We start from the raw sequence: 20,031 nt of genomic DNA, 5'->3' as shown, positions 1-20,031 counted from the left end.
GGACAATTCATTCACTCATTCAAGAGTCTTGATTGAGCGCTTACTCTGTGCAGAGCACTGTACTGAGCGCTAGGAATGGACAAGCGGGCAACAAACAGAGACAGGCCCTGCCCTTTGACGGGGATCACCTTGTACCTCCAGCGCTTAGAACAGTGCTTTGCACATAGTAAGGGCTTAACACATACCAACATTATTACTAGAGAGGCAGCGTGGCTCAGTGGAAAGAGCCTGGGCTTTGGAGTCAGAGATCATGGGTTCGAATCTGGGCTCAGCCAATTGTCAGCTGTGTGACTTTGGGCAAGTCACTTCACTTCTCGGTGCCTCAGTGACCTCATCTGTAAAATGGGGATGAAGACTGTGAGCCCCACGTGGGACCACCTGATTCCCCTGTGTCTCCCCCAGCACTTAGAACGGTGCTCGGCACAGAGCAAGCGCTTAACAAATACCAACAGTATTATTCATTCAATAGTCTTTATTGAGTCTTTATGGTCTTTATTGAGCGCTTACTCTATGCCGAGCACTGTACTGAGCGCTTGGAATGGACAAGCGGGCAACAGATAGAGTAAGCGCTTAACAAATACCAACATTATTATTCATTCAATAGCCTTTATTGAGTCTTTATTGTAGTCTTTATTGAGCGCTTACTCTATGCCAAGCACTGTACTGAGCGCTTGGAATGGACAAGCGGGCAACAGACAGAGACAGTCCCTGCCCTGTGATGGGGATCACCTGGTACCTCCAGCGTTTAGAACAGTGCTTGGCACAGAGTAAGCGCTGAGCAAATACCAACAGCATTATTCATTCAATAGTCTTTATTGAGTCTTTATCGTAGTCTTTGTTGAGCGCTTAACCAACAGCAACATTATTAGAGAAGCAGCGTGGCTCAGTGGAAAGAGCCCGGGCTCTGGAGTCAGAGGTCATGGGTTCGAATCCCGGCTCGGCCACTTGTCAGCTGGGTGACTTTGGGCCCCTCTCGGTGCCTCAGTTCCCTCACCTGGAAAATGGGGATGAAGACTGGGAGCCCCACGTGGGACCACCTGATTTCCCGGTGTCTCCCCCAGCGCTTAGAACAGTGCTCGGCACCTAGTAAGCGCTTAACAAATACCAACATTATGAGAAGCAGCGTGGCTCAGTGGAAAGAGCCCGGGCGTGGGAGTCAGAGGTCATGAGTTCGAATCCCAGCTCTGCCACTTGTCGGCTGTGTGACTGTGGGCAAGTCACTTCACTTCTCTGGGCCTCAGTTCCCTCATCTGTAAAATGGGGATCAAGATTGTGAGCCCCACGTGGGACAACCTGATTCCCCTATGTCTACCCCAGCGCTTAGAACAGTGCTCGGCAACATAGTAAGCGCTTAACAAATACCAACATTATTATTATTATCCCGGCTCTGCCACTTGCCAGCTGTGTGACCGTGGGCCAGTCGCTTCGCTTCTCGGTGCCTCAGTTCCCTCATCGGGAAAATGGGGATGAAGCCTGGGAGCCCCACGTGGGACCACCTGCTTCCCCCTGGGTCTCCCCCAGCGCTTGGAACAGGGCTCGGCACAGAGTAAGCGCTTAACGAATACCAACATTAGTATTATTACTGTGGAATGAATTGATTGAATGAATGAATGGTCTCGGAATGAAGTGAATGAATGAATGGTCTCGGCCGGGCCCGGAAACCCGGGGGGGGGGGGGGGGGGGAAGGGGTTTTCCCTTGCCCTTCTGCCGTATTCCGTCCGCCAGGACTGTCGCGAAAGCCGGCCGCCTTCGCCCTCACTGTCGTGCGGCGGCGCTGCTTTGCGGCCGGCGGGGCGGCCCCACCGCAAGATGGCGGCGCCGGCGGAGGAGGCCCCCGAGGTGTCGGCGCAGCCGGAGCCCGCCGCGCCGCCCGCCCCGCCGCCCCCGCCGCCCCCGCCCCCGCCGCCGCCCCCGCCGCCCGCCCCGCCGCCCCCCGACGCCTCCGGAGACGATGGCGGGGCGGCGGGGGCGGCGTCCGAGGGGAGCCCCCAGGACCGGCAGACGCTGCTGGCCGTGCTGCAGTTCCTGCGGAGGAGCAACCTGCGCGAGTCTGAGGAGATCCTGCGGCGGGAGGCCCGGCTGCCCGAGCCGCCCGAGCCGCCCGAACGCCCGGCGGACGGCGCCGCCGCCGCCGCCGCCGCCGGGGAGCTGGACGGCCCCGGGCCCGACGCGGCCGCCGCGCTCCTCGGACGGGTCACCGCCTCCGCCGCGGGAGGCCCCAGCGCCCCCGGAGCCCCCGGCGCCGCCCCCGCGCCCCCCGCCGCCCCCAAAGGTGACCGCACCCGCGGGGACCACCCTGCCGGGGACCACCTGCCGGGGACCGGCCTCCTGCATTCGGCCCTGCGATGCCTACTCTCTGCACAGCGCGCATTCAAGCCTCTTTGTGCAGCTCTTTCTCTCTGCACAACGCTCATTCAGCCCCATTTATGTAGCGCCTACTCTCTGCACAGCGCGCATTCAAGCCTCTTTGTGCAGCTCTTACTCTCTGCACAGAGCTCACTCAAGCCTCTTTATGCAGCGCCTACTCTCTGTACAGCGCTCATTCAAGCCTATTTATGCAGTGCCTACTCTCTGCACAGCGCGCATTCAAGCCTCTTTGTGCAGCTCTTACTCTCTGCACAGCGTGCATTCAAGCCTCTTTATGCAGCACCTACTCTCTGCACAGCGCTCATTCAAGCCTATTTATGGAGCGCCTACTCTCTGCACAGCGCACATTCAAGCCTCTTTGTGCAGCTCTTACTCTGCACAGCGCGCATTCAAGCCTCTTTATGCAGCGCCTACACTCTGCACAGCGTTCATTCAAGCCTCTTTATGCAGTGCCTACTCTTTGCTCAGCACTCATTCAACCCCATTTATGCAGCACCTACTCTGCACAGCACTCATTCAAGCCTATTTATGCAGCGCCTACTCTCTGCACAGCGCTCATTCAAGCCTATTTACGGAGTGCCTACTCTGCACAGCACTCATTCAAGCCTCTTTATGCAGCGCTCACTCTCTGCACAGCGCTTATTCAACCCTATTTATGGAGCACTTACTCTCTGCGCAGCGTTCATTCAAGCCTCTTTAAGGAGCGTCTACTCTCTGCATAACACTTATTCAAGCCTATTTATGCCGCACTTACTGTCTGCAGAGTACTCATTCATTCCTTCAGGCATATTTCTTGAACGCCTACTCCGTGCAGAACATTCATTCAAGCGTATTTAGTGAGCACTTACTGTGTGCAGAGCATTCAGGCATATTGAGCACCTACTGCATGCAGAGCATTCAAGTGTATTTCTTTAGCACTTATTATGTGCAGAGCATTCACTCGTATTTATTGAGCGCTTACTGTCTGCAGAGCAGTCATATTTATTGAGCGCTTACTGTCTGCAGAGCATTCATTCCTTCAAGCGTATTTATTGAGTGCTTACTATGTGCAGGGCATCCATTCATTTGTATTTATTGAGTGCTTACTGTGTGCAGAACACTGTACCGTGCCCTTGGAAAGTATAATTCGGCAACAGATAGACAACCCCTACCCAACAACGGGCTCACGGTCCACAAGGGGGGTAGACAGGCAACAAAACAAGTAGACAGGCATCAAGAGCATCAAAATACAGAAATTAGAGATATATATACACATCGTTAGTAAAATAAAAAGAATAATAAATATGTACAAATATACCCAAGTGCTGTGGGGCGGGGAATGGGGTAGAGCAGAGGGAGGGAGTCGGGGCAATGGGGAGGAGGAGTGGAGGAGAAGGGGGGCTCAGCCTGAAGTGTGCAGAGCCAAGTAGATGGAAATATTTCAGGGAGGGGTGTTATTTCACCCCCAGAACTAGTAATACCCAAGGATATCTGTGGCTATATAGTGCAGGTTATTTACTTCTCATTTTTTTTTTTCTTCTTCTCAAAGTTGGAATTGTGCCTGTAGAAGACCAGCCCGATGTCAGCGCCGTGTTGTCTGCCTATAACCAGCAAGGGGATCCGACAATGTACGAAGAGTACTACAGCGGCCTGAAACATTTCATCGAGTGTGCCCTGGACTGTCACCGCGCTGAATTATCCCAGTTATTCTACCCTTTGTTTGTCCACATGTATTTGGAGTTGGTCTACAATCAGCACGAGAGTGAAGCCAAGTCGTTCTTTGAAAAGTAGGTGAACACCATATTCATGACAACACTGACGTACAATAAAATGCGTAAGGCATCTTTTGAGCTGCCGTATTGCAGAGACGGGCAAAAAGTTTGGCATCGGGAATGAAATATACTTTCTTTCCATTTCTCTGTTACCCTCCCCTTGTCCTTCTCAGTCTCTTGGCCACGGTCGCCTCTCTATCCCTCGTCAAGAAAGTGAAATGGATGCAGGGCTTCTTTTTCAGGCGGTTCCGTTTGGACTCTTCCCGAGGCTAGCACCCCAGAATTAGTTGTTTGTCTCATCCCCTGATGACGGGAACATGGCCAGTGGCTGAAAAAGACTGCTCTACAGGTTATACACTGGGGCCCTGTGTTTATGAAGGGACGAGGCACAGGTGTGAAAGTGGGAATTTCCCACTCTCAGCAGCGATCTAACCCACAGGTGCCCGCTCCCCGGGTGCGATGGGGGGTGTCTGCGTAGACATGTTCCTTGCCCACAGACGAGCTTTCAGTCTAGCGGGGGAGGCAGACAATAAATAAATCGAGTATAGATATGTACATGGGTGCCCTGGGGCTGCATGCCTTAGAAATAATTTGTTGGGTTCCCGCAAGTCACTCGACAGGGGTCGTTCAGCCTGAGTTTTGATCATTTGAGATGAGGCATTTGTGGCCACCCGGAGCAGAACCACCATCCAACCAGGTGTTCGAAAGCGTTGTCGAGTCGTTCGGAGTTTGGGGGAGAAAGAGCCCTTGGGTGAAAATGGGATGAGTTGAGAAGAACTAAACTCTCTTTCAAATGGAAACAGGTTCCATGGAGATCAGGAATGTTACTACCAGGATGATCTGCGAGTGTTGTCTGGCCTGACCAAAAAGGAACACATGAAAGGGAATGAGACCATGCTGGACTTCCGCACAAGTAAATTTGTTCTGCGCATTTCTCGTGACTCTTACCAGCTCTTGAAGAGGCACCTTCAAGAAAAACAGAACAACCAAATATGGAACATAGTGCAGGAACACCTCTACATTGACATCTTTGATGGGATGCCTCGAAGTAAGCAGCAGATCGATGCTATGGTGGGAAGTTTGGCAGGGGAAGCCAAACGAGAGGCAAATAAAGCCAAGGTATGTGCCGAATCAACCCTCTGTTATTTGAATAATATAACATATGTAACACAGACTCTCAAACTGATAGTTTCGTAAACCGCTCAGTTTTCGTTTGAACCATCTCGTGTAGAAAGCAAGACATGAAACCAAGTTCTGCCAGTATGTGAAAATATCCCCTATCCACCCCTGGAATTCTGAGTGTTGTTCTGGTCGCTCTCTATTTTAAGAAGACCATAGTTTAGACTGGGGAAAGGTGTGGAGAAGAGCAGCCCAAATATTTAAGGAGATGAAGCTGCTATTTTGAGGAGGTAACTGAAAAAAGTGGTATTCTTCATTCTGAAGAGATGAAGGTTCAGGGGAAACACGACTGACATTTACAAAATGGGAATAATTTGAACAGGGAATCTTAGTGCTAATAATAGTATTTACTAAGCACTTAGTCTGTAAGAGAACAGTTTTAAGCGCTGGGAGAGAATACACAGGTGGGAGTTAGCCCTGGTCTCTGTCCCTTGGGCGTGTTCCTGTTCACCAAAACCCACAATATCAGCTCTAGGGGCAATTCCCCCTCTAAACAGTAAGCTCGTGGGCAGGGAATGTCGGTTATGTCATTATATTGTACTCTCCCAAGCCTTTGGTACAGTGCTCTGCACACACTAAGAGCTCAAATACGATTGACTGAAATTCACTGTTGCTAGAAGGTGATAAAAAAATGGAATTCATACCCTGGGAAAATATGCAGGTAGGAAATAAATAGATTAAAGAAAGGATTGGCTCCATTCAGGAAAGCTCATTAGAAACATCGGGGCCGATAGGAGACTTGGCCTTCACCATCAGAACGGACGTCAAAGGGGGCAACCATCCTTCTGTGCCTCCACACGTTCTTTTTGCTGCTGTTGGCGATGGAATGGATTGCTCCAGGGTGGCATTTCTTATGTTTCAGTGCAGTAGTGCCACTGGGTAGTAAGCAGGCTGGGTTCAATCATGTAGCTCTTCACTGTTTGCTCGACTTGAGTCCTGTTTGCTACCTGCCTGCAGGACAAGTATCCTCTGTTATGGCTAGGAAAGTCCTGATTTTGGCAACATTCTGGCCAGCCTGGCTGCTGACTTAAACGGTTCAATAAAATCCCAGCAGGAGCTGCAGAATGTGAAAGGGTGTTGGGCTAAAGCATAATGAGGGTGCTGGTGAAAGGGAGGGACGTGGAAGCTTCTTTGTCACCCAGGAAGGGGATTCAGAAGGGAGCCCATGCTTGATATAACATTGTGAGTTCATGGCTTGTGGATAGCCCAGTTTTTTTTAGAGAAGTACTGTGGCCTAATGGGTAGAGTACAGGCCCCGCAGTCAGAAGGACCCGGGTCCTAATTGCGACTCCACCACTTGTCTCCTATAGGCAAGTCACTCAACTTTCTCTTCATTTCCCTCATCTGTAAAATGGGGATTAAGCCTGAGAGCCCTGTGTGGGGCAGAGACTATGTCCAACCTGATTCTCTTGTTTCTACCCCACCGTTTAGAACGGTGCTTGACACATAGTAAGTGCTTAACAAATACCAACATTTTATTATTATTTTAAATGAAAGCATTTGTTGGAAGCCCAGGATATGCAGCCTGACTTGGCTCGAAGGGTGAAATCATCAGCTGGGTCATTCATTTTCATCCTTATTGGAAGGGATCGTATTGGTCTTCTGAGGCACTGAGCAGTGGGAGGCACTTTAAGCTCTCATGGCCGGGCGTCAGTCTCTGGCCGGAGTTGGAGCGATGCAGTAAGGGCTGGTCACCAGAGTCTGCTGTGTTTTCCACGTTTGGGTCATCGCTCCCCAAAACCCATAATCCCGGGCCCTTCTTGGTGCTTCTGCCCAAATGAGCAGTGGGTGAAAGCCGTTGCGTCCCAAGTCTGTTTTGTCACCCTTGGAAATGGTGATCTGAGGTGATGGTGAATAGATGTTGTGGCTGAAATTCCCTCTGGGAGCCTGCACTCACTTGCTTCACTCACCTCCCTGTGGCTCGGCTCTGCGGCTATTTTTGTCTAAGATCTTTAGGGTGAGATTTCTTTCCCGCAGTTGACATTTTACATGGTATCTTTTTTCTGGGAAAGTACCCTTTTCTGGACAGTTAAAAACCCACCTACAACTAGTTATGGTTTTGAAAACACCACGTCTTATGAAATTGTGTCCTCTGGGTCACTGAATCATCGGAAAATAGGGAGTTAGGTTCTTGAGGCTTAGCTTCCGTTCTTTAGCGGAGCCAAAAGTCAAATCCAAGCATGGTAGGGAGAACTTCCAGGCCCTAAGGAATTGAAGTATTTTTGTGCGTTGCCGTTTAGCAAAGTCACGTCTTCATATAGGTAAGTGCTAAGACATTTGCTCGTTCAGTACTCTGATTCAATGGAAAGAGTGTCTTGATGTGTAACATTTCCTTTTAAATGTTCCAAGTTTTAAAAATATGTGCTCTCAATGTGCAGGTGTTTTTTGGCTTATTGAAGGAGCCAGAGTTCGAAGTACCCCTGGATGATGATGAAGAAGGAGACGACAATGAGGAAGGAAAACCAAAAAAGAAGAAACCTAAAAAAGATAGCGTAGGATCCAAGAGCAAAAAACAAGACCCTAATGCACCACCTCAAAACCGGTTAGAACTGTCTATTCTTGAGAGCGGGGGGAGGTGAAAAGAGATCGGTCCAGACTTATTAAAATCTGTCAATCTTCAACCCCTATTTTATAAACGTTTTTTCCTCTTGTAGAATTCCTCTTCCCGAACTTAAAGATTCTGACAAGCTGGATAAAATCATGAACATGAAGGAAGCCACAAAGCGTGTGCGTCTTGGTCCAGAGTGCTTACCTTCCGTCTGTTTCTATACATTCCTTAATGCTTATCAGGTGGGTGAACAATTCAGCTGTGAAGAGGTTGGAGAAAGTGTGATAAAATCGGTAAATTTATTTTGGTTTTGAAATCGAAAGCAGCACACCGGGCCGGTTCGGACTTGCTGCATGCCCCTTTCCAGGATTTGATTTAACTGAGACACTGGTCAGAGATGAGCTCAGTGTCCAGCAGGCCCTCGCCCCTCGAAGGGGCTGGAGTCAGTTCCCTGAGAGGTAGCTGGGAAGCAGCGTGGCCTAGTGGAAAGAGCCTGAGCCTGGGAGTCAGAGGACCTGGGTTCTAATCACGGCTCCGCCACTCATCTGCTGTATGATCTTGAGCAAGTTATTTCACCTTTCTGTGCCTCGATTTCCTCTCCTGCAAAATGGGGATTTGATTCCTGTTTTCCCTCTTAGAGCCCCATGTGGGACCTGATTACGCTGGACCTACCCCAGCGGTTTGTAGGGTGCTTCACACAAAATAAGAGCTTAACAAATACCACTGTTATTTTTATTAGGTAAAGTGTTCTTCCACACTCCAAACCGACCCAGAGGCTAGGCATTCTCTGATTATGTCTGATCCAGGGATCATCCCAGAGTTTTGAACTGGTGAGGTAGTAGCTGCTTTTAGTGAAACCAAAAATGTTGATTGGTAAAGACTGATGTAAATTTTTTGAAAAGTATTTATAGACTTGTAGCAAATACATTTAATATTGGTTCTGCTGAATGGAATTCTTTACAGAGCCTTGCTTACTTTTTTGAGGAAAATGTCACGATCCCTGTACATTTGATTTAGGAAATTTAAGTTTCTATGTAATGACAGCTGATAATCTTATACTAAGCCAAGATTCATTCCTTGTCTTCCAAAAACTTGTACCTCTTTGCTAAGTCTGTTTTTCTGTTACATGCAAGACTTAATTAAAAAGAAACGCTCATAATGACACCCATCCTTCCAGAGAACAGATTCCCTAAGGGAATTTTAAAAAGAGGAGGATAACCGTCATTAGTCTTGAGTCGTTCATTGTTTTGTTGTGTCTCCTTGATTAGTGGTCGGTAGTCATTCTTTTCGGATGAGCTGTCAAGCGTCCAAACATTTCTATTTTTACCTGCAGGGTCTTACTGCGGTGGATGTTACCGATGATTCCAGTCTAATTGCAGGGGGCTTTGCTGACTCTACTGTCAGGGTGTGGTCCGTGACTCCCAAAAAGCTACGCAGTGTGAAAACAGCCACAGGTAACAAAGCTAGTGAGGTCTCAGTTAAATACGTTCTCTTGAACAACTCTCATTCCATCCCATTTACAACTTGATGTAATGCACCGCTAGATGTTTAGTAAGGATAGAATAAAGAATCGGCGGTATTATTGAGCACTTACCACGTGCTTGGGAACGCTTGGGAGCGTACAGCGCAACAGAGTTGGTAGACACGTTCCCTGCCTCTCTCCCCAACCCTTCCCAATAGTGCAGATTCCCTCCCTCCGGTCTCATGCGGAATTCCCAACATCCCATCTGTCCGAACCCACTGGGCTGGGGAAAGGGTGGTGTGTGGTGCCTTGGTTTTGGTGAGTGTCTCATTTTTGTTATTGAGCCACTTGGGCAACTTTTATTCTTATTATGTCAACTACTGTAGATGCATCACTTTGTGTGTGCTTTTATCTTCACTAGAGTATACAACCCTTAAGGGCAGGGATGGGATTTAATATTACTTCCGAGTTTTCCTTAGGTGCCTATAACAGTACTTTGTACAATGTTGATTTGATTGCAACAGGGGTTTTGGGTTGCAGGGAGCAAGTAGAAGAGGTTGGGTGAACCTTGGGAGTCGGAGGTCGTGGGTTCTGGTCCCGGCTCCGCCACTCGTCTGTTGTGTGACCTTGGGCAAGTCACTTCAGTTCTCTGTGCCTCAGTGACCTCATCTGTAAAACGGGGGTGAACACTCTGAGCCCCACGTAGGACAACCTGATTACCTTGTATGTACCCTAGTGCTTAGAACAGTGCTTGGCTCATAGTAAGCGCTTAACAAATACCATCATTATTATTATTGAAGGGCTCTACTATAAAAATGAAATTAGGCCAAAGCCATATTTCAAAAAGGTGAGTTCGTTCCTGCTAGTGTCATTTTAGCAGAAAATACTTTTTAAAAATGAGAGTAATTTCTGGCGTCCTTAATTATTTCAGGAATCAAGGCAAGCGATGTATTTGTTCCTGCAGAACATTAATGTTTAAAAACAAATTCGCCCGAACTGTTAAATCAATCTCAACCCTTTATTTTTTTTCTTTTTTAGATCTCAGTCTCATAGACAAAGAATCGGATGATGTCTTAGAGAGAATCATGGATGAGAAAACCGCAAGTGAGTTGAAGATTTTGTATGGTCACAGTGGGCCGGTCTATGGAGCCAGCTTCAGTCCTGATAGGTAAAATAAGTAAATGTTCAATAAGCTTTTTCTGAATCATGGTAAATGCTGTGTTGATTGTTCAAAAACACATCAGCCCCCAAAGTCTGTGGTTATACTTGAGAATTTAGCGATTCATATTTTTATCGATCACGAGTATGATGGGATTGTGCCCTTTGTGGAAAAATCACTTTTGGGCATAGAAATAAAAGAATAATTTGATTGCCCATTTTGAGGCAGCTAATGCTTGTGATTTATTTTTTTTAATCTCATCTCAATGGTGAAAATGGTCTCTGACTTTGGGATGGGGTATGGGAGGCTGTAAACAGCCCCCAACTTCTCCCGGCTTCTCAGGCCTGTGCTCAGATTCCAGAGGGTCCTTGGACCTCATCACCTCAGAAACAGGACCTGGACTTCTAGCTCTCCTGGCTGGATGTGATTATTTTTATTTTTAGCCTGCTCACCCTGGAGGCTGGGACTGTAGGTGAGCGAAAGGCTAAGGTATATGGAAAACTTGTGCAGCCGAAAGTTTGCGGTGTTGGATTATCGCACTTTACTCAAGAAGAAATATGACTTTTTAATTAGCATTCCTGTAAGCTTTTGCATCCGTAAAGAACTTTTTACTTGTCACGCCAGCCATGAGGCATAGTTAGCTGGCAAGAATATGTTCCTCATAAAGATCCAGAAACTAAAGCTTAGAGAAATTTGACCTGCCCAGGTTTCTATGGCAATGCAGGAATAGACTTGGTGTTAAGACTCTAGGTTTGTGCTTAATCCACTGAGCCACACTCCAGAGGTAGATGTCAGTAGCACGAATTCTGCCAGAGTGAACTATTGCCAAATTGGTAATCGTCGGGTACGTATTTCAATTCACGAACCAGAGGATAGTAAGATGAACGTAATCCCCCCGGTTTGAGACCCGTTAGCATCTGTGTGTATAAACGCTGTTCATTGTTTTTATTTTTTCAGGAACTACTTACTGTCATCTTCAGAGGATGGTACTGTTAGATTGTGGAGCCTCCAAACTTTCACTTGTCTAGTGGGATACAAAGGGCATAACTATCCAGTGTGGGACACCCAGTTCTCTCCCTACGGATACTACTTTGTATCGGGAGGTCATGACCGAATAGCTCGGTAAGGACTTGAATGACTTGAGTATTTGGATTTATATTAAGAGTTGCACATAATAACACAGGAAATGAGAACTTTACCATATCTATGTTTTTACTTTTAACGGTTGTTGCCCGAGGGCCTTTAAGCACCTCAGTTTTAAGGATTACTGGTTATATGCCCAGGGACGTAGGTCACATAGAAGGTTCTCGGTGAGGATCAAAACGAATCAGCGTCTTTTTCATTAATCTTAGCATTTCCATCACTATGACTGTGGTTAAATTAGATTCCATTGCACATCGCCTAACATTGTTTCCGTGGGAATTTTAGCCGGTGCCAAACTTTGTCCTGGGAAGTCTTTCATTTTCCCTTAGTACTTTGATCTAATGGTAGATTTTACAGATAAATAACAAATTGGAAGAACTCTTCTGGCATTTTATCTTTTATTTTCCCTTAGCACTTTGATCTAAGGGGTAGACTTTTCAGATAAATAACGGAATTGGAATAACTTTTCTGGCAGATCACGTCATCCTGTATCTGGTGACGGGGATGATTTCTTGGTTAATGCAGTCTTTATTGGCACTAAGTCATCCTTGTTGATGACAGCATTAATGGCAATGCATCTTTTCACTCCTTTGGTCCTTTAAGCTTGTTTTTTTCTTTGAACTTTGCTTTGAAGGCTATGGGCTACAGATCACTACCAGCCTTTACGAATATTTGCTGGTCACCTTGCTGATGTGACCTGCACCAGGTTTCACCCGAATTCTAACTATGTTGCTACCGGTTCGGCAGATAGGACTGTAAGGTTATGGGATGTCTTGAATGGGAACTGCGTAAGGATCTTTACTGGACACAAGGTAAGTTGAAAAATAGGTATCTGCTCTGGAGTACGTCTCTTAGTAAACCATAATGCTTACTTCTTTAGGGTTATTAGTAATTACCATTAAAATTAATATAGTCCAGTTTATGCTAGGCCCTTCTTTACTTGAATGTTTGGAAGATTTTTTTTGTTCTCCTCGATCACATATATGATTGAATTTTTAGGGACCAATTCACTCCTTGGCATTTTCTCCAAATGGGAGATTCCTGGCTACCGGAGCTACAGATGGGCGAGTACTTCTTTGGGACATTGGACATGGTTTGATGGTTGGAGAGCTGAAAGGCCACACGAATACAGTCTGTGCACTCAAGTTCAGTAGAGATGGAGAAATTTTAGCCTCAGGTAAGTAATGGGGAATAGTCCTTGCCAAAAGACCTTGGTAGATTCAGTATTTAGCCCCTTCCCCTTCAGTTATCCTTGCCCATTTGCCTATTTCCATTCCTTCTGGAATGAGGGAGAATGTGTTCACACCTAAACAGTAAGACCTAAAGTGTGTGTTACGGGGGAAGAGGGACATGAGTGGAATCTCTAGACTCTGAGCTCATTGTGGGCCGGGAAAGTGTCTGTTATATTGTACTCCCCTAAGTGCTTAGTACAGTGCTTTGCACATAGCGCTTCATAAATACAATTAAATGAAAATGCGCTACCTACCCATAGTGGTCTCTTCAATATTATTTTTGATCCAGTCAGTGGAATTGGAAACTGGAATTTTGTGTCGCCATTGTGGTTTGTGCCTTATGAACCCACTTAGTGGAGACCAGGCAGATGGACTGAAATTTAATTTCCGCTGAAGTGCTTGCTGAGCAATCGGGGAATACTCTTATCTGGGGCTCCTGGCAGCCCTTTCCTGCCTACTGTCATCCTGCCTGTCCTCTGAGAAATATCTGAAACCATCTGGCCTAAACAAATGTTTCTGGGGACAGAGGTGGGTTGGGCAGGCCTGACAATGGGCCTAATGGTTGTTGACAGAGCCTGGTAAAAGGTTCTCAGACAACCTCAAAACCCTTATGAAGAAGAGTTTAAATCTTAATAAAAAGGTGAAAGAAGAGGGAAAGCCTAGTCCATCTTATGGTTTCCTAATCCTTGGCACTTTAGAAATTACAAAGATCTCTGACACACTAGCTTGATCTGCCCTTTAAAAGCCAGGTAGAGAAAGCCACCTCCCTTCAGGGAGGGAGAGAAGAGCCAGTTGCAGAATTTAAAAGCTCTGCCTTTATTGGCTGAGCACCTCCTAGCTTCGTACTGACAGGTCCCACCTCCTCCCAGAAAATTCTGGTAAGTATAATCCCCTGGGATACCGGAAGATGTAGTTTCCAGGAAAAAAAAACCTTGCAGGCATCTCGGTTTACAGTGCCACAGCCAGATTTTACCACCGGCTCCTCACCAGCAGGTAGTATTGGTTAACTGATTCGATGGGCAAGACCCCATGTACAGCACCCTTCCCATCTGGAGGTTGGGTGACAGGGGTAAAGCTAAGTTTCTTTCTGCCTTTTTGATCTAGGAAAATGATCAAGTACATTTAATGTATTGTTAAAAGTTAGACGATGGTGTGTGGGGGTGGGACCTATACACTATAATAAATGCGTTTCTATTTCACTCGAGGTTCAATGGATAACACCGTTCGCATGTGGGATGCCGTAAAAGCATTTGAAGACTTAGAGACCGATGACTTTACTACAGCAACCGGACATATAAACTTGCCTGAAAATTCACAGGACTTATTGTTGGGAACATACATGACCAAATCTACCCCCGTTGCACATCTCCATTTCACTCGCAGAAACTTGCTCCTAGCTGCAGGAGCTTATAGTCCGCAATAAACCAACCCATATTAAGACGTTTTGGAAGCCACTCTTTGAAAAAGGGAGATTTAAAAGTAAATACCTCAGTGATTGCCGTAACATTTAAACCACAAGGAGTGTCTTATCTCGATGGATCCGGAAGTAGGCTGCTTGGAAAAAAAAAATCTTAACAGGACCACGGAAACGGTCTCATCTCTCTACAGCGACTGCATGCTTATTTTCTATGAAGAACAGGTGGCATGGAGGCTGTGGCAGGGAAAATCTGGTGCTTCACATTACATTTGGAAACTATGCATTTTCTGCTCAAATGTCCCGTTCATTCTTTTGTAAAAGCACTTAACATTAATATTACTTATTGGTAATATTAATTCAGTTTCACGACTTCGCTGTCAAAAATGAACTTTTCAAATGAGTTGAGTCCAAGGGAGAAGGTTCGGAGCCAGAACGCTCCTTGCGTTGGACAGATGAAGTTTACTGCTTTGCATCTAAAAAAAAGATGTGTTGACAGACCGACTGAATACTGTAATCGGGTCCTTTCTGATCATCGACTTTCCTTGCCTAGAACTACACGATCCTCACCGTACTAATCACCTGCGGGTCTCCAAAAGTGCTGAAATGGTCTGGTGCTCCCCCACCTGAATCAAACAAATTGGAGGCTAATCTTGATTGCACTCCCCACCTGTGTTTGGTACATTTCTGCAGGACAGAACCTTACTTATCAGATTCATGGTGCCCTGGGTACTAAACCGGGATCTGAGCAGTGTATATATACCCAGGGCAGAGTTCAATGAAATTCCTTTCATGCCTTATCACTTCATCTGGAACTAAAAGCGGGTCTAGGGTGAATTAATATATACGATCGTCTACGAAATGCCTTCAAACCATTTGATTCAAACGAACAGCCTCTCGAGGGGCAGTCTGAGTGTCAAATAGTCCAGAATACCTTCGACTAAACTTTGGTTCCAGTAGCAGATACAACCTAATACACTTGAAGTCAATTGTAGACATTTCAGTTGCTTACCTCCGGAACAGAGCCTCGCTTTGGGAAACCAAAAGCAAATATTTAGACAGGCACAAGTCACTGCCAGTTCTGACTGTGTTGCATTTTGTACAGTTTTTATATTTTTTATATTTTGTAAATAAAAACAAACCATTTTCTCTGATCAGGTTTTATTTTGTACACTGAATGATGAGTTATCAGCCTCCGTGAAAACTCGGGACAAGATAGAACACGTGCATACCGGAATCCTGGCAAAATAAAACACACACATATGAACACTTTAAAAAACTATGGTATTATTCTTTCCCAAGCCCTCAGCGGTCACTAGACTCCACTGATTGATCGATCGATATAGGGTTGAAGACATCCATCTGTTACATTTTGCTACATTATGGTCCCGTTTGAAAAGTAGCCACTAGTCAAATTTTGACCAGTAAGATGATTAAAGCATTTCATCTAGTGAGGATGGTGATACATACTTTGGGCTCTTCAGGGTAAAGGGACAACGTGCACTCAAGTTATTTAACTTTAATCATTTGGAGCCCAGGCACTTTTAAAGCTCTGTGACTATCGAAATCCTTTCCGTTGGTGCATAAAGTTCTAACAATCCCATTCTTACCACTTTTATTTTGCTGTCACAGCTGATTTTTTAGGCTTTAGCTTGAAGTACAGAATCAGCAAAGCAATGCTTCCATATGTGGCGAGAACGTACTAGAAATAAAAAAGCAAAGTCAAAATCCCACATGACAACTTTAAAGCATAATCACTAAAATTACGACTGATACCTACATTCCTCCTGCCTGTGAGCGTGTATGAATTGAAGTATTTTTTAAACCCAGTAAACTGGTACTGTCCGTCAGCTTCGGCTCCTGCCATGACTGAAAGTCTAAAGAGACACCGACGGAGTGAATTAGTTTAGATGCGGTTTAACTTGGAAAATGGTGAAAGCTTACCTTATGCGTACAACCCCCGGAGAGGACGGAGAAGCCAACAAATAGGCAGTTCTCATAGTATCCCGACTGGATTATTGCGTCAGCCTCCTCTCTGATCTCCCATCCTCCCGTCTCTCCCCGCTCCAGTCTCTACTTCATTCCGCTTCCCGGATTATCTTTCTACAGAAACGCTCTGGGCCTGTCACTCCCCTCCTCCAAACCCTCCAGCGGTTGCCTATCAGCCTTTGCACGGAACAGAACCTCCTCACTGTTGGCTTCAGAGCTCTCCATCCCCTTGCCCCCTCCCACCTCTCCTCCCTTCTCTCTTTCTACTGCCCACCCCGTAGGCTCCGCTCCTCCGCCGCCGCTCCCCTCCTCACCGTCCCCCCTTCTTGCCTGTCCCCCCCTTGACCCCGGCCCACGTCCTACCGCTATCCTGGAATGCCCTCCCTCCTCACCTCCGCCAAACTAACTCTCTTCAAAACCCTACTGAGAGCTCACCTCCTCCAGGAGGCCTTCCCAGACTGAGCCCCCCCCTTTCCCTCTTGCCCGACTCCCTCCCTCTGCTCTACCCCCTTCCCCTCCCCACAGTCCCTCTGCATATTTGTATATATTACTCTATTTTATTAATCATGTGTCTATATCTATGATTCTATCTATCTTGATGGTATTGATGCCTGACCCCTTGTTTTGTCGTCTGTCTCCCCCTTTGAGACTGTGAGCCCGCTGCTGGGCAGGGACTGTCTCTGTTACCAAACTGAACATTCCAAGCGCTTAGTACAGTGCTCTGTACACGGTAAGCGCTCAATCAGTACGATTGAATGAATGAAAGACTCCCAAACCCGTGCTCTTGCCACACTCCTTCTCCACTATACTTGCCCCAACGCTTAGTACGGTGTTCGGGACATAGTAAATGCTCAATAAACCCCACTGATTGATTAGAAGCAGCGTGGCTTAGTGGAAAGACCCCCGGGGCTTGGAAGTCGGAGGTCGTGGGTTCTAATTCCGGCTCCGCCGCTTGTCTGCTGTGTGACCTTGGCCAAGTCACTTCACTTCTCTGGGCCTCAGTTCCCTCATCTATAAAACGGGGATGAGGATTGTGAGCCCCACGTGGGACAACCGCAGCATGGCTTAGTGGAAAGAGCCCGGGGGCTTGGGAGTTAGAGGTCATGGCTTCTAAGCCCGGCTCCACCACTTGTCTGCCGGGTGACCTTGAGCCAGTCACTTCAGTCCTCTGGGCCTGTGACCTCACCAGTAAAATGGGGATGAAGACTGTGAGCCCTACGTGGGACAACCTGATGACCTTGTATCTACCCCGGCGCTTAGCACATACTAAGCGCTTACCAAATACCAACATTTTGACCCTTTATCTTTCTCAGCTCTTGGAACAGTGCTTGGCACATAGTAAGCGCTTACCAAATACCAACATTCTGACCCTTTATCTTTCTCAACGATTAGAACAGTGCTTGGCACATAGTAAGTGCTTACCAAATACCAACATTCTGACCCTTTATCTTTCTCAGCTCTTGGAACAGTGCTTGGCACATACTAAGCGCTTACCAAATACCAACATTTTGACCCTTTATCTTTCTCAGCTCTTGGAACAGTGCTTGGCACATAGTAAGCGCTTACCAAATACCAACATTTTGACCCTTTATCTTTCTCAGTGCTTAGAACAGTGCTTGGCACATAGTAAGCGCTTATCAAATACCAACATTTTGACCCATCTTTCTCAGTGCTTAGGACAGTGCTTGGCACATAGTAAGCGCTTAACAAATACCAACATTCTGACCCTGTATCTTTCTCAGCTCTTGGAACAGTGCTTGGCACATAGTAAGCGCTTAACCACCACCATTCTGACCCTGTCTCTTCCCCAGCTCTTAGAACAGTGCTTGGCACATAGTAAGTGCTTAACTAATGCCGTAATAATTACTTTTACTATTATTATGGCCTCCCTGCTCCCTTCTCACCTTCCCCCCGGGGAGGATCTCTGCGGGGATGACCGAAGGTGGGGGGTCTGCACTGGCTCATTCAATCGTATCGATTGAGCGCTTACTCTGTGCAGAGCCCTGGGCTAAGCGCTCGATAAGAATCATGGTATTTGCGATGTGCCAAGGACTATTCTAAGCTCTCTAAGAGAAAAGGGGATGAGATTGGCCCACGGGGGGGGGGGGGCTCCCGGCCTTCGTAGAGAAGCAGCGTGGCTCAGTGGAAAGAAGCCGGGCTTAGGAGGCAGAGGTCATGAGTTTGAATCCCGGCTCCGCCGCCTGTCAGCTGTGTGACCTTGAGCAAGTCACTTCGCTTCTCTGGGCCTCAGTGACCTCATCTGTAAAATGGGGGGTGAAGACGGTGAGCCTCACGTGGGACAACCCGATGACCCTGGATCTCCCCCCAGCGCTTAGAACAGTGCTCGGCACATAGTAAGCGCTTAACAAATACCGACGTTATCATTATTTGGAAAAGGGGGATTTTAGACTGTGAGCCCCGCGTGGGACCTGATGACCCTGGATCTCCCCCAGCGCTTAGAACAGTGCTCTGCACAAAGTAAACTTTTAACAAATATCAACATTATTATTATTATTATCTGGAAAAGGGGGATTTTAGCCTGTGGTGGGACCTGATGACCCTGGATCTCCCCCAGCCCTTAGAACATTGCTCTGCACAAAGTAAACTTTTAACAAATATCAACATTATTATTATTATCTGGAAAAGGGGGATTTTAGCCTGTGGTGGGACCTGATGACCCTGGATCTCCCCCAGCGCTTAGAACAGTGCTCTGCACAAAGTAAACTTTTAACAAATATCAACATTATTATTGTTATTATCTGGAAAAGGGGGATTTTAGCCTGTGGTGGGACCTGATGACTCTGGATCTCCCCCAGCCCTTAGAACATTGCTCTGCACAAAGTAAACTTTTAACCAATATCAACATTATTATTGTTATTATCTGGAAAAGGGGGATTTTAGCCTGTGGTGGGACCTGATGACCCTGGATCTCCCCCAGCGCTTAGAACAGTGCTCTGCACATAGGAAGCGCTTAACAAACACCAACGTTATTATTATTATCTGGAAAAAGGGGGATTTTAAACGGCGACCCCCGCGTGGGACCACCTGATGACCCTGGATCTCCCGCAGCGCTTAGCCCAGTGCTCTGCACAAAGCAAACGCTTAACAAATACCAACATTATTATTATTATCATCTGGAAAAGGGGGATTTTAGACTGCGGCTCTGCCCCAGCGCTTGGAACATTATCATCCTCTGGGGCGAACGCCAACATTATTATTGTTCATCCCCGTTTCAGAGATGAGACAAGCGAGGCTCCGGGGGGCGGTGTATCTGTGGGGATCCCCTCTTCCCCCTCCCCCGCGGGCCTCACCTGCCCCGCGCCCTTCACCGTCGGCCGCCCTCTGCTGCGGAGCCGCCCTCCCCGCCGCGCGCTGATTGGTGGAGGGGCCGGGCGGTCCGCCAGCCCATTGGTTCGGAGCCCGCGCCAGAGCCCGCCCCCTCCCGGCGCGCGCGCGGGGACCTTCCGCTTCCGCTTTCTCTCCCCCCCCCCCCCGCCCCCGTGGAGCCCTCTAGCGGAAGCGGCCCGTCTCCTCCTCCCCCCGCTCCTCCTCTTCCTCCTCCTGCTGCTCCTCCTCTTCCTCCTCCTCCCCCTCCTCCTGCAGCTCCTCCTCTTCCTCCCGCTGCTCCTCCCCCTCCTGCTCCTCCTCTTCTTGCAGCTCCTCCTCTTCCTGCAGCTCCTCCTCCTCCTCCCCCTGCTCCTCCCCCTCCTGCTCCTCCTCTTCTTGCAGCTCCTCCTCTTCCTGCAGCTCCTCCTCCTCCTCCTGCTCCTCCCCCTCCTGCTCCTCC

At 47.5% G+C, this 20,031-nt stretch overlaps 2 protein-coding genes across 2 annotated transcripts; one reads left to right on the top strand and one right to left on the bottom strand.

The window, feature by feature from the left end:
• The first annotated feature begins 718 nt into the window (after positions 1–718).
• On the top strand, positions 719–15,534 carry TAF5 (TATA-box binding protein associated factor 5). The gene is made up of 13 exons (XM_029080273.2): positions 719–743; positions 1,726–1,839; positions 1,949–2,272; positions 3,896–4,133; positions 4,922–5,237; positions 7,676–7,839; positions 7,952–8,087; positions 9,179–9,299; positions 10,346–10,475; positions 11,424–11,588; positions 12,244–12,421; positions 12,609–12,786; positions 14,047–15,534. The coding sequence occupies exons 1-13, from the start codon at positions 719–721 to the stop codon at positions 14,262–14,264; spliced, it is 2,307 nt and encodes a 768-aa protein (XP_028936106.1). The 3' UTR covers positions 14,265–15,534.
• Positions 15,400–19,659, bottom strand: ATP5MK (ATP synthase membrane subunit k). Its single transcript, XM_029081067.1, has 4 exons — positions 19,556–19,659; positions 16,036–16,132; positions 15,866–15,957; positions 15,400–15,494 (listed from the first exon to the last, which is right to left on the bottom strand). The coding sequence occupies exons 2-3, from the start codon at positions 16,120–16,122 to the stop codon at positions 15,871–15,873; spliced, it is 174 nt and encodes a 57-aa protein (XP_028936900.1). The 5' UTR covers positions 16,123–16,132; positions 19,556–19,659; the 3' UTR covers positions 15,400–15,494; positions 15,866–15,870.
• Positions 19,660–20,031: the final 372 nt, after the last annotated feature.

This window comes from Ornithorhynchus anatinus, chromosome 16 (genome assembly GCF_004115215.2).
Source record: "Ornithorhynchus anatinus isolate Pmale09 chromosome 16, mOrnAna1.pri.v4, whole genome shotgun sequence".
NCBI lineage: Eukaryota > Metazoa > Chordata > Mammalia > Monotremata > Ornithorhynchidae > Ornithorhynchus > Ornithorhynchus anatinus.
This window is presented reverse-complemented; position numbering and strand designations above follow the sequence as displayed.